Raw genomic sequence first — 12473 nt, forward strand, 5'->3', positions numbered from 1 at the left:
CGTCTCCCTTATAATGGTTGGTCGAGATTTCGCCTCCTCGAACCAAACTCGAACTTCCTCAAATAGCTTTAAGGAATTCTCAAGCTTCTCTTCAATTTGGAGCATGCTTTCTTTGAAAGCATCTAGTTCTCCTAACACGTGAGTCTCGAGGGTCTCCTTGTCATGTTCTATCCTTTGGAACCGCTCATCCATAGAGGATAGAACATTTTCCAACATAGAAACTCTTTCTTCTAAGAAGTTAGAGTCCTTACCTCTAGGCTCACTTGAAGAACGTACCTTCTTGCCTCCCCATTGAGAAGGAATAGTATCCCTTCCCCTTTGTGACTCAACATGCTCCATGGTGATATTTGAAGCCATACCCACAAACCACTTGTGCTCCCTCTCGAACCAGGCTCTGATACCAAATTGTCACGGCCTTGGACACACTCCAACGCTACCGTGCCGGCACTCGGACTTACTCAACCTCTTGAGCTAAGACCAAGTCAGCCTAACCCTCAATACTTAGCAAGTAAGCTAAGAATACAAGAGAACACAAGAGAAAGGAAGCTTTGGTGGAAAGAACACTTTATTGCTCAAGTGTGGTTACAAATGATTCACACACACCCAAACTCTAACTCTCACCCCTATTTATAGCCATCCACCTCCTCAATGGATGGTTAGGATTAAATCTAATCAACGGTCCAGATTAATCATCCAGAACCTTCTTTACAAATATCTATCCTACCACAACTCTCTAAATGTTTCTAGATTATTCCATACCACTCTTTATACTTCTATATACATCTATACTCTTCTAGAATACTCTATGACCTTCTAGAGTCTTCTAGAACCTTCTAGAGTATTTTGGAACCATCTAGGACATTCTAGAACGTTCCGGAACCATCTAGAGTATTCTCAAACACTCCAGAAAACTATACAAACACTGTTAAATCTAACCTTCTAAAATTTTACCGTGACATAGAGCTCAAATGGCATAATTTTTTTATACTCATTTAAGAAGTTGTGGATTCGAATTTCCCTATTTTTAGTAAAAAAAAAAAGAATTTTTCCTCCAAAAATAAGTGTCATCTCCACCCAGATTAAGAAATACAATGATAGTGAAAACTAAAAAGAATTTTCTAGTACCAAATGACTATCTCACACTATATAAATGAGGAAAAAAAACTAACGAAATGTTACTAAATTTTTTTAAGTGTTAGAAAATAATAGTGAAAAATTTCTAACACTTTGGTGCAGTAACAGCCAAAATTTTAACACTAGGATACCAAATTCTTGTAATTAATCCTTTTTTTTCTCAAAATTTATAATTTTTAGCTTTAATTTTTTATTATAGTTAACTTATTAGTGTTGAAAAATTATAATTTCTCTAATTTATTTATAGATAATACATATAATTGATTATAATCACATTAATTATTTCATATTATATATAATATATAATATATAAGTGATCTCAATTATTGTTATAAATATTAAATTGAATAAGTTATTATTACTTAATTTGGATTTAAATGAACATAAAACAAAATATTATATTTTACTTGGGACTTCAGAAATTAATAAGAACCAATAGTCAAGTATAAATAGAGTTTTAGGATTTTGGTTTTCAATATACTAAAATTATTTTGCAAGTTACAACTCTTACTCTATCAAAGAGTTGTTATTTAATCTAAAATAAGAATTCGATAGAATAAAACTCTTTCAATTATGTTCACGAATTTAGAAATGCTTTTGTACTTTCAATTCTCTTTTTTAATGATGTAATATAAATAATCTTGAGGGTTAAAAAATTTATGGATTTCTAACCATTAATATTTATAAAATTAATGTTTCAAAAATTAAAAATAGATGAATTTATAATAAAAATATGTTTAGTAAACAAGGAAAAAAAATCAAAATATAAATAATATATAAAAGAAGAAGATGAAAATTTTTTTTTATGGCTTTTATCTTTTTAAGCGAAGAAAATTTTACTATATGTTGTAGAGTTTGAATTTCACTTATAAATCATTTAGAGAAGTATTTTCTATTTTTCAAACAATTTACATGGCATGAATAAGTAAAACTAATTTTACACTTATAAAAAAGGAATGAAATATCATTTTACACAAAAGTTTTAGAATGTTAACAAATTTACCAATAAATAAAATTAATATTTAGATACTTTTGTTATACTATTTTGTAGGTATAAAACTAATTTTTTTATTTATTATTAAATTTATTAATATTCTAAACTTATAAGTAAAAATAGTAGGTTATTCCTATTTGGTGTGTAATAAATAATTAAATATAAAGTTTGATCTCACCGATTTTTTATATAAACTTTATTATTTATTGTCTGTGTTTTTTTTTCTCTTTTTCTTAAGCGTGGTAGTCCATGGCTCCATGTATGCACTCTGTTAGAATATAATTAGGATCAATTAAGATCAATTAATATTATTTAGTATATCATAATATTTATTATAGGAGATTACGTTCTTATTATTACGATTCTCTTAGTGCCTATAAATATCCTTTATATTATATCATTTCACACAACTTAAATAGACAATTTAAATATACGACTTAAATACACTTAATATTATACCATCCTTTTTTAGTTTAGTCTCTTATTTCTAACAAACCCTTTTCAATTTTCATGCACCCATGCCTGCATATATAGGCGCATATTTTTTGTTTTAGCTATATTCTGTAAACACATCATATGTATTTTTAAGTAAATAACATTCTTGTTTTGAAATGTCAAACTAAAATTCATCCATATTTTGTGAGAAATGATCTCTAAACATCCAATGATGCCGTTCTCATCAATGCCAGTATTCACTGTCTATAATTATATTTTGTTCTATCTTCGCTCTAATATCTAAATTTTTGTTTTCATTAATGTACCAAATTTAGTATTGTTATATAGAATGAGAATGTTGAGTGTTCCTATAGTTTTCTCACACTTATTTATATTTATAACCAAATTTTATATATAATTCATTTTATATAAAAGGTAATAATTATATTTAATTCATATTTATAATAAAATTTTATAAATAATATATTAAATCAAATTTAAATTTATAATCAAAATACAAAATCAAATATAACATAATGCAATTTTTTTATGTTCATTGAAAGTTTAATTGTCATGAAGTTTATTATGAATATAATCGCTTATAATGTTTCAACTTCTACAATTATATAATTAAAGAATCAATGCATTTTTAAAAGAAAAATTAATATATTTTTTTTAAAAAAAATTATGTATACATTTAATTTTAATTTTAATGTTATTATATATAACTATTGATTCATTTTTTTATGTATTAAATATGTCTAAATTTTTAAAACCAAACCGAATCGTCCAAATCGATTAGATAACTGAAAATTTATGTAAAATGTGGAAAAACCACTAATCCTGGAATATTCTCCCTCCCAACCCTTCTCCTCGCCAGAGGTCTTCTATTTTAGACCCTCACTAGCATTCAATATCCCCCTCACACAGTCACACTCACCAATAATTACCATTAGCATCCCTAGCCACGACATTGTGATAGACAGAGCGACCATCGCAGAAAGTCTCTGCTGCTTGGCCTCTTCTCCTCGTCGCGATGGTTTATTTGAAGCTCTTCTCGTCGTCATCTACTCGGCCTTGTTCTTCAGTTTTATTTTTTGTATTATTTTAAATTTTGTAATTAAGTCTCATTCAAGACAAAGATATTTAGAATTAATAAAATATTTAAAAAATGAAAGAACATTTAGGTTTAGGAATTTAATTTTTAAAAAAATATTTTATTAATTTTAATATTTTTAATATAATAAAAACCTATTTATTAAATTTAAAATAGTATAAAAATCTAATTAAAAAATTTTAAATTATAAAAATTGAATTATAAATTTAATAAAATTATAAGAATTAATTGAATAATTTTATCCCATAAATTAAAATATAAGATCTTATGTCTAAACCTAATGTTGTTCTTGTAACTTTTATATATTTATTTATATTTTGGATTTTATCTTCTATAGGTTAATATTTATCAAAGATTCAAATAAAAAAGCCAAAAAATTTGGTAAAACAAACAAAACCTCAAGTTTTGCCAAAAACATAGCAAATATATGATCAGAATTTATTCAGCCATGCATAAAAGAACAATAGGGTTAATTTTATAAAAAAAAAATAAAAATACAATGACAATTAGATTTCTAAAAGTTTCAATTTTTTTGAAGAAAAAAAATATTAATTTAATTTTTCGCTATATCAAACAATAGACACATTATGTATTCTTATCAATTTATTAGGTAAAATTTAACGGTATACTTGTATGTACCGTTAATTAGTATGACACTATGATGTATCTATCATTAATTACTATGATGTGTTTATTTATAAAAAATTGTTATGTAGATAATAATTTTTAGAATAAAATTTTACCTGTTTTAATGCTATTTGTGACAAACAAAAACCAGCAAATAAATGCTATATAAAAATTCAAAAGAATTCATTGTTCAAAACTATAAAACTATATCGTAGATAATGAAATATATGAGTAATTCCCTTTTGTTTCATACTATCTATTGCTGGAACATACATGTCCACTGTTATTATTGTAAAAAACCTAATTAATATTTTCTTTTCTTTCAAAATCCATTGTTACTATTGTGAAGGACCTAATAATATTTATTTTTTTCAAAGACTAATTAGTCCAAAATTAAAAATTTTTAAAATCTAATTGTTATTTTACTCTAAAAGAAATTAATAAAAATTTATTGAGTGGTGTAACAATACAAAATAGTAATATCCAAAAAGCCACTCAAAAAAACCAAACCAAACCTGACCAAATAATTATGGCCTTAGTATAAACAATAATTATTAGACCAGTGATAAAAAGTATAACAGAGAGTGTACATGATACCTAATTACTTTTAACCCAGGGATTAATTTTAAATAACCCCATCTAAATCATCTAAAAAACAAACCTTTTGGCATCTTTCTATGAGTAAAATTTATAGCCGTCTTATAATATTTGTTACTAAGTTATTTTTACTTGTTAGTTCCACCATTCAAACTGTCTCTTCAAGCTACACAGGTTGTCTTTTGCCTAGAATTATTTTAACTCTATTTCCATGTAATGTGTTCCAAACTTATACCATGGCTGAAATTTCATTATCTACCGGAAATGCAAATGGACTTTCTGGGAGATTCAATCCTTCACAGCTGCACAAAATTAAAAAATAAAAAATAAAACTAAGGTATAAATGTTAATAGTTAATATTAATAAGTGCAAAAGATGTATGATAAATATTTGACAAATTGAAACGTACCTGTCCTGATCAGTATAGTTAGGTTCTGTTTTTGTATATCCAGATTTGTCAGTTGAAGCATAACTACTGGAGGATCCAGTGGACTGATGATTGAAATGATCTGCAAGCAAGTATGAATTCATTTCAAATAATATGAAATGAAAGAATTAAGCAAATATGAAAAGCAAGTTAATACAGACCATCAGGAACCTTTAGCTCCTCCATGTCAAAGCCAAAATGGGGTGAATTCGACATCCATTTTCGGCCTAGCTGTAACTCTGCAACTCGTCTTCTTTGGAATTCAAGAGCATGCTCCTGCTCTTCAATGAGGAATCTCCTCAGGCCTTGAGGGTTACCGCATCTCCTTGGAACTATCAAAAGATCTTGTATTAGATGCAATGTAGGAGCTTTCTATAGTCTAATTAAAAATTTTACTTGTAAGGAGTAAAAATAGATTTATAGTCTAATTAAAAAATTTTTGTTAGGGAGGAGTGTTAGGGGACATCAACTTTTGTTATTTGTAACCATCAAATAGCCATCAATTATGATTTTAATGGTGTGAGATTAGTATGAAATTTCATCCAATAGCTCACTTTTTTTTGCTGGTTACATATTGGTCAGTATTTAATAAAGTTACTGTCCCTAGACTTTTCCATTTTGTAATTGGACTATAGACCCATTTTTGTTCCGTACACTTTCGTGGCTAAATTGTTTCACTATGACCATAAATCAAGTACAAGAAGAGGCGAGTTTATTGTGTGAACCAAACTGAAAATATCATACTCACTTGTAAGCTCTGCATCCAGACCTACATAGCGAGACGAATAACAATCAGGGTGCTCAATCCTCTCTACGTACTTCCTGCATTCAAAATGAAACGCATATTGCATTCAAGTGATGAAATTAACACTACTTAATTAAGGTAATATTCATGGTTAAATATTGATACATAATAGATAATACTAATAGTAGTAACTATCATTGTCAATGTCACATTCTGCTCTAAGAACATAAAAATGTGAATAACTCAATTTTTGGTTCGAGATTATGGTAGGGAGAACTAGAATATGAAATGAATGGCATGGAGAATCTTCTTAAGTGAAATTTATATATAATTATACAATCAAATAAAGATTTTATAGAAAAGTAACAAGTTGTCATTTGCAAGAAGAGAATTTAAAGGCATAAAACTAAAATCAACTTCTAATAAAAAAGGGATTGGTTGCATTTTACATCCCTAAACTTTCGATAATTTGCATGTTAGCCTTTAAATTTTAACAATGTGTAAAGTGATTCTATGAACAATTTGCAATTTTTAAAATTTAAGAACTTAAGTGCACATGCTATAAAGTTTAGATAAATTGAAGATAATGAAATGAGAGAAAGAGTAGACAGAAGGAAAAGACCTATCAACTTTTGGCTTCTCCTTGTAAGGTTTTATAAGCACCCTAGAGCCACGAACATAATGGGGATTTCCCTTTTCCAAAATCATTTTAACAGTTTCTGGTTCAACAAAGGTCACAAATCCAAACATTCTTCTCTGTTGGCATGGAATCCTTACATCTTCAACACTCCCAAAGGTGCTGCTAATAAAAGGAGAAACAGTATTAACCACACAAAACAGATAGATGTGAGAAAAACGGACACATCCTAAAATTCAATTTACTTGAAGTAGTTTGAAACATCTTCCTCTGTGAAAGTGCTATCAGCTGGAAATGTCAAATATATTTGTCTTGACGCACTAATATTTTGACCAAACTCTCCCTTTCCAACGTATTTTGGAGCATCTTCTGCCAAAACCACTGCGTGCTGCCCATGAGGCCTATTAATCAACCATCAACAAAATTAAATTAAATTATATAGTCAATATATCAGTGACAATATCATTTTTCCGATCATTATATTTGCAAATCTTTTATAATGTTGGCTACATATTACCCAAAAAAAACTACTAGCCACCTAATAGAACTCTTGTCAAAAAACAAAAACGGATCAAGTAAAGAAAAACATAATACATTATTGATTAAAGGGTAAAGTATATAATTTGTTCTTAAAATTTGTTAAAAGTTTTAAAAATACTTCTAAATTTTATTTTGTTTTAATTTTGTCCAAAAAAAATTCAATTTACATCAAATATATTATGGATAGCTAATTTTTAAAAAAATTTAGGACTAATTCAATAACAATTTTACAAGAATAACTTTCAACATAAATAAATCAGACATAGTTGTTATGTATTATTGTTGAATTAGTCTTAAATTTTTTGAAAATTTAGGGCTTATTTGAACACCATTTTTAGAAAATATCTTTTTTTTAATGATTCTTTTTTTAAAGATCTTTTACAAAAGTAAAAGTAATTTTATATTTGAATATTTTATGTAAAAAGATCTTTTTATCTATCAATTATGTTTGGGTAAAATAAAATAAAAGTACTTTTCGTTCATTTATTATGTGAAAAGCATCTTTTTCTTTTAAAAAAAAGATCTTTAAAAAGATACAAATTGTAACTTCTCAAAAAAAATATTTTTTATTTTTCTAATATTTTTACTTTACTATTATAAATTTGTCAAATACACTAAAAAATAAAAAAATAATTTGTTTCAATGAAAATTTTTTTTTTATTAATTTAATGACGTCCAAATAAGTAATTGATTGTTAAGATATATTTAATGTAAATTGAAAATATCAAAAACAAAATTAAAATAAAATAAAATTTAAAAATATTTTTAAAATTTTTAACAAATTTCATAAACAAAGAATATATTTATCCCTTTTAAAACAAGGTTCACCATTTAGACTTTTTAATGTGACTAACAATGCTATTGGAGTAGATGTTAAAGGTTTACACATGAAAAGAGTTTGTAGAATAAGAATTGACCTGTCAAATACGCGAATGCAATTCTTCCATCTTGCAAGAAGCTTGGTCAAACTATAACCAGATTTACCATGTCTCTGGCTCTCAGTAAGATAACCTTCAGCCTGCAGTACCTTGTTATACTTCTCATAGTACGCCATTGGAAGCGAAGCAATCGATATCGGGCTTCCTTTTCTTGATTTCAACAGCTCCACGATTTCCGACTCCAAATTCGCCAAAGACCCTGCCGAAATCACTTGATCCCCCTGAACCGAAGAAGAAGATGAATAGTCGTAGCTTCCGTACATCTCGTGGCCAGCCTGTCCGTGATAATAGCGACAGCTGGCTCCATGCTTGCAATAGCCTTTGTTGAAATAGTGACAGCTTTTCACCGGAAACTCGTTCGAAAACCTCCTTCCGCCTCTTAACTTGCAAGGCAAGGCATCTGCAATGTAGTAATCATTTGCCATTCTTGTTTCGAAGATCTCGAACTGCTTCTGAAGCTCCGAGAAAGAGTGATGATCCCAAGAAGGAGAGGAAAGTTGGAGGGTGATTAAGTGCCTTAGATCTGGAAGTGTGGTTAGTCTTTGGAATTCGGTTTTGGCTTTGAAAGCGACTTCACGGATCAGGTGGTCCGGGTATGAAGCCAATTTGATCATCTGTTCCTCGCCATGTTCTTGAACAAGCAGGTATCCAATTATCTTTGTGGCATGCTCTGGTTCGAATTTTTGAAGTTTGTCGAAAACAATTCTCGTGTACTCTGATATATCCATTCCTTGTAGCATTTTCACTGCAACAATTTTGGAACAAAATATGAACAATTCTGCAACAATACATTCTACAAGAAATTGTAAAAGTAAATTAATTCCGGGACAATTAAGTATCTTCTAAATATTGTATTTTATTTAATCTTTACAAAAAAAGAGAAATTAAAAAATAAATAATTCTCTGATTTTTTTAATGAGTTCTGCTAGGGAAATAATGGCTTATTTGTACAATATGTACAATGGACTATACGAGTTACAAAATGAACATAATAAACATATTCCCAAAAATTTAAAAATTATTTTCGAATTTACCAAGGATCAAATTGTTGATCTTTCAGATCTAGAGCTCTAATACCATGTCATGATACCACTCATCCCAAAAGTTTCAGCTGATAAAAAAAGGTAACACTAATGGTTATATCTCTAATACTCCCTAAATCTCCATTGTACACATTATACAAATATTCTATTGACTCCTCATACTTTTCCTTTTTTAATAAAAGTGAATATTTAAATTAATTAAATAATAAAAAATATTTACTAAAAACTAAAAGTTAAAAAGACAACCAGCATTCCTTTATTCAAAAATGATAAGCATTAAATTGAGATTTTAGTTACTCTTTTTAATCATATTTTTTAAAAGATTTTTTTTTAAATTCTTTTTATAAAGATTTTTTTAATGAAAAATAAGAATTATTTTATGTTTATTAAAATATTTTAACCAAGCATAATAAAACAAATATTTTTATCAAAATAGATATCTATTTCCTAACTAAGATATTCAAACAAACAGATTTGTCTCATTATTTTGTTTGCCATCGGAGCAGAAGAAAGGATTTTTTTTTTTTTCTGCTAATTTGGAAATAAGTAGAACGCATACTGAGGATTAATCAAATGGCAAAAATTAGAAAAATTTATACATCAAACATATATGTTCCCTCCAAGTGAATAGTCAATTTTACATAGCAAATCACAACATTTACAACTCAATAACACATCAATCATAACACACCCTTCATAAGAAAAGCATCCTGAGCAAAAGGAAAAAAAAAAGCATGTAAATAACCAAAATCTTTTAATCTACATACCCATCAAACAGCAGAATGAGATAAACCGTATGCAAAGAGGTCCAAACACAAATCTTTTGAACGAATGTTTTCTCTCTGAATGAAGAAAGTAAGAAATGACCTTTATTTATAGTTAAATTTCGTAGAGAGATATCATGCTACCAAAAAAAGGCAAACACAAGGATGATTAAAAATTATTAAAATCCAGAGACATGCAAACACCCATATTATATATATATTTTTTGTGTGAAAGTAAAATAGTTGATGATAGTAAAAATTAAGGGGAAAAAAAAGGAGACTAAGAATTAACACTTTTAGTTGATGCATGTGTTATGTGAAACTCATCATTACTTTCTGCAGTCTAATCACTATTCTAAATTTGGTTCCTTGAATCCCTCTTTGTAAATACAAACAGTTGTAAAGTGATCACAGATTTCAGGCAATATTATCTGCATAATCCTCGATGACCTTTACTGCTTCTAAGAATTACCCCGATTACCAAAACAGCCATGAATTTTAGTAAGTTTCAACATTACGTTGTTATCATCATCATTATATTATTATTATTATTATTATTATTATTATTATTATTATTATTATTATTATTACAACAGATATATTTTTCATAAATATTATTTTGACACTAATATTTTATTAACAGTGACTATATCTGTTCTTTGGATTTTATTAATTAAAAAAAATCTAAATACAACAATCAATTAAGAACAATGATATTCTCCTCCATATTTTTATTTAGACAAAAATACATATTTTTCTTTGATCTAAATTAATTTTACGGGCAAAAACTAATTTAATGTTATTTTATTTAATTTAACATTTATAATTTTATACTTATAATATTTATAATTATACGTTTATTATATAGAATATTATTCAATTATTTCAACAGTAACAAGAGATATAAAATAAGATAAGTGTTAATTAAGAAACATAAAATAAGATATATCTGAGTTGCTTTGGGTTGATTTTTTTATCTTCTAAATATTTTGTTAATTTTATGGATTTAGGTAACATATACCTTAAGAGTAAGAACACAAGTTAAACTTATCAGTTAATTTTTTTTTATCAATTTTTCAAAATTTATAAAAGGACAAATCACATAAAGAAATGAATTGAGGTAGAAAATTATATGAATCTCCTAAAATGAAAAACATTATGTGAATATCCTAATTTTATGTAAATCGAAGCAAGCTATTTCGACTTATTTTCAGTTAATGTATATCGAAACAATCTAGTTTGATTTGCCACGTTTGCATGATATTCGAATCAACATGATTCGATTTACGTTGAAAAACATAAATCTATGTAATTCGAAATAGGTTGTGTCGATTTATAATGGGGGACATTCATGCATGCAATTCGAATGAGGGTGATTCAATTTACATGGTAGGGCTAGAGTTATAATTCAAATCTATCTGATTCGATTTAATAGGGAACAAGTGCATGTGATTAAATCAAATTGGGTAAATTCGATTTACTTAGGATGCGTGTTCTATATAAATAGGGTCATAACAATTTTGGTTTAGTTGTGGGTAAATTGATAATGGCTAGTGAGGAGAGTTTTTTAGTTCTTGTGCACTACAAATGCACGATTAAGAAAAAAAGTAATTGAGAATAAAGTTCACTGATAAGGATCCGTTGAGCATCTTTATCAGACCTTCTATGAGCCTTGTTGATTTCAGAACACTGTACTACAGAAATTGGGAATGCATGGAATAAAACGGATTGAGAAACTATACTATCGAATTCCGATCTCTATTATCCGCGATGGGGTGAAGTATGACTCGTTTGTGATAGGCAGTGATGAGGATTTGCAAGTTTTATTTCACTGTCGGCGGTAGCTTCCGGAGGTGAGAATCCCTGAACTATTAGCCAAGCTTGTGGATGTGGTCTCTAGCTCAGGAGGATCGAACTGGAATCATCCATCGTTACCAACGGCACCAGCTTCTAATTCAACCCCCTGTTGTTGCGTCTTCATCTATGCCTTAATTGCATCTGGGGGAGATTTGGTGGCATCTCTGTCTTTCGTAGCTAATTTACACCCCGATAAGATCGTGAAACTAGGTGCTAACATGAATACCCCTGTTATGATTCCGATTTCTAGGGCAGTTGGAGAACTGGATGCGGTAGAAGATGTCTTAAGGGACGAGGATGATGTAGAGTCTACCATGATTGCTGATGACATCGATGATGATTTAGGGAGGAGTATTCCTGTTGGGACTGGTAGAGCATCGAGTTCGGAAACTCAATAGTACCTTGACGCACTTTTCGACTCTAGACTTGGATGCTATGTGACCGGGGGGTTACCGGATGTAGAATCCAATTTTGGTGTGAGAGATTCACAGGAGAGCCAGGTCTAGGGGAGTTCCACATTGGGCACAGTTTCAGAATAAAGAAGAAGTTGGGCACATATATGCTAGCTCTTTTTTTTTAAAAAAATGTAACACTCGAACCTTACCCACCCCCATCCCT

The 12473-nt window shown here is 28.7% G+C and overlaps 1 protein-coding gene across 1 annotated transcript; it reads right to left on the minus strand.

Moving 5' to 3' along the window:
• Positions 1-4908: 4908 nt before the first annotated feature.
• On the minus strand, positions 4909-8919 carry LOC130975068 (zinc finger CCCH domain-containing protein 18-like). Its single transcript, XM_057899919.1, has 7 exons — positions 8171-8919; positions 6959-7114; positions 6699-6875; positions 6062-6153; positions 5493-5663; positions 5314-5413; positions 4909-5206 (listed from the first exon to the last, which is right to left on the minus strand). The coding sequence occupies exons 1-7, from the start codon at positions 8917-8919 to the stop codon at positions 5134-5136; spliced, it is 1518 nt and encodes a 505-aa protein (XP_057755902.1). The 3' UTR covers positions 4909-5133.
• Positions 8920-12473: the final 3554 nt, after the last annotated feature.

The sequence above is a fragment of the Arachis stenosperma genome, chromosome 1 (assembly GCF_014773155.1).
Source record: "Arachis stenosperma cultivar V10309 chromosome 1, arast.V10309.gnm1.PFL2, whole genome shotgun sequence".
In the NCBI taxonomy this organism is placed as follows: domain Eukaryota; kingdom Viridiplantae; phylum Streptophyta; class Magnoliopsida; order Fabales; family Fabaceae; genus Arachis; species Arachis stenosperma.

Coding starts and splice junctions, on each gene's coding strand:
- LOC130975068 (XM_057899919.1), bottom strand. CDS start 8,919: ATGGATATATCAGAGTACACGAGAATTGTTTTCGACAAACTTCAAAAA. Junction 6,876..6,958: donor GATGTTTCAAACTACTTCAA/GTAAATTGAATT, acceptor TTTTATTAGCAG/CACCTTTGGGAGTGTTGAAG. Junction 5,664..6,061: donor AAGTGAGTATGATATTTTCA/GTTTGGTTCACA, acceptor ATCTTTTGATAG/TTCCAAGGAGATGCGGTAAC.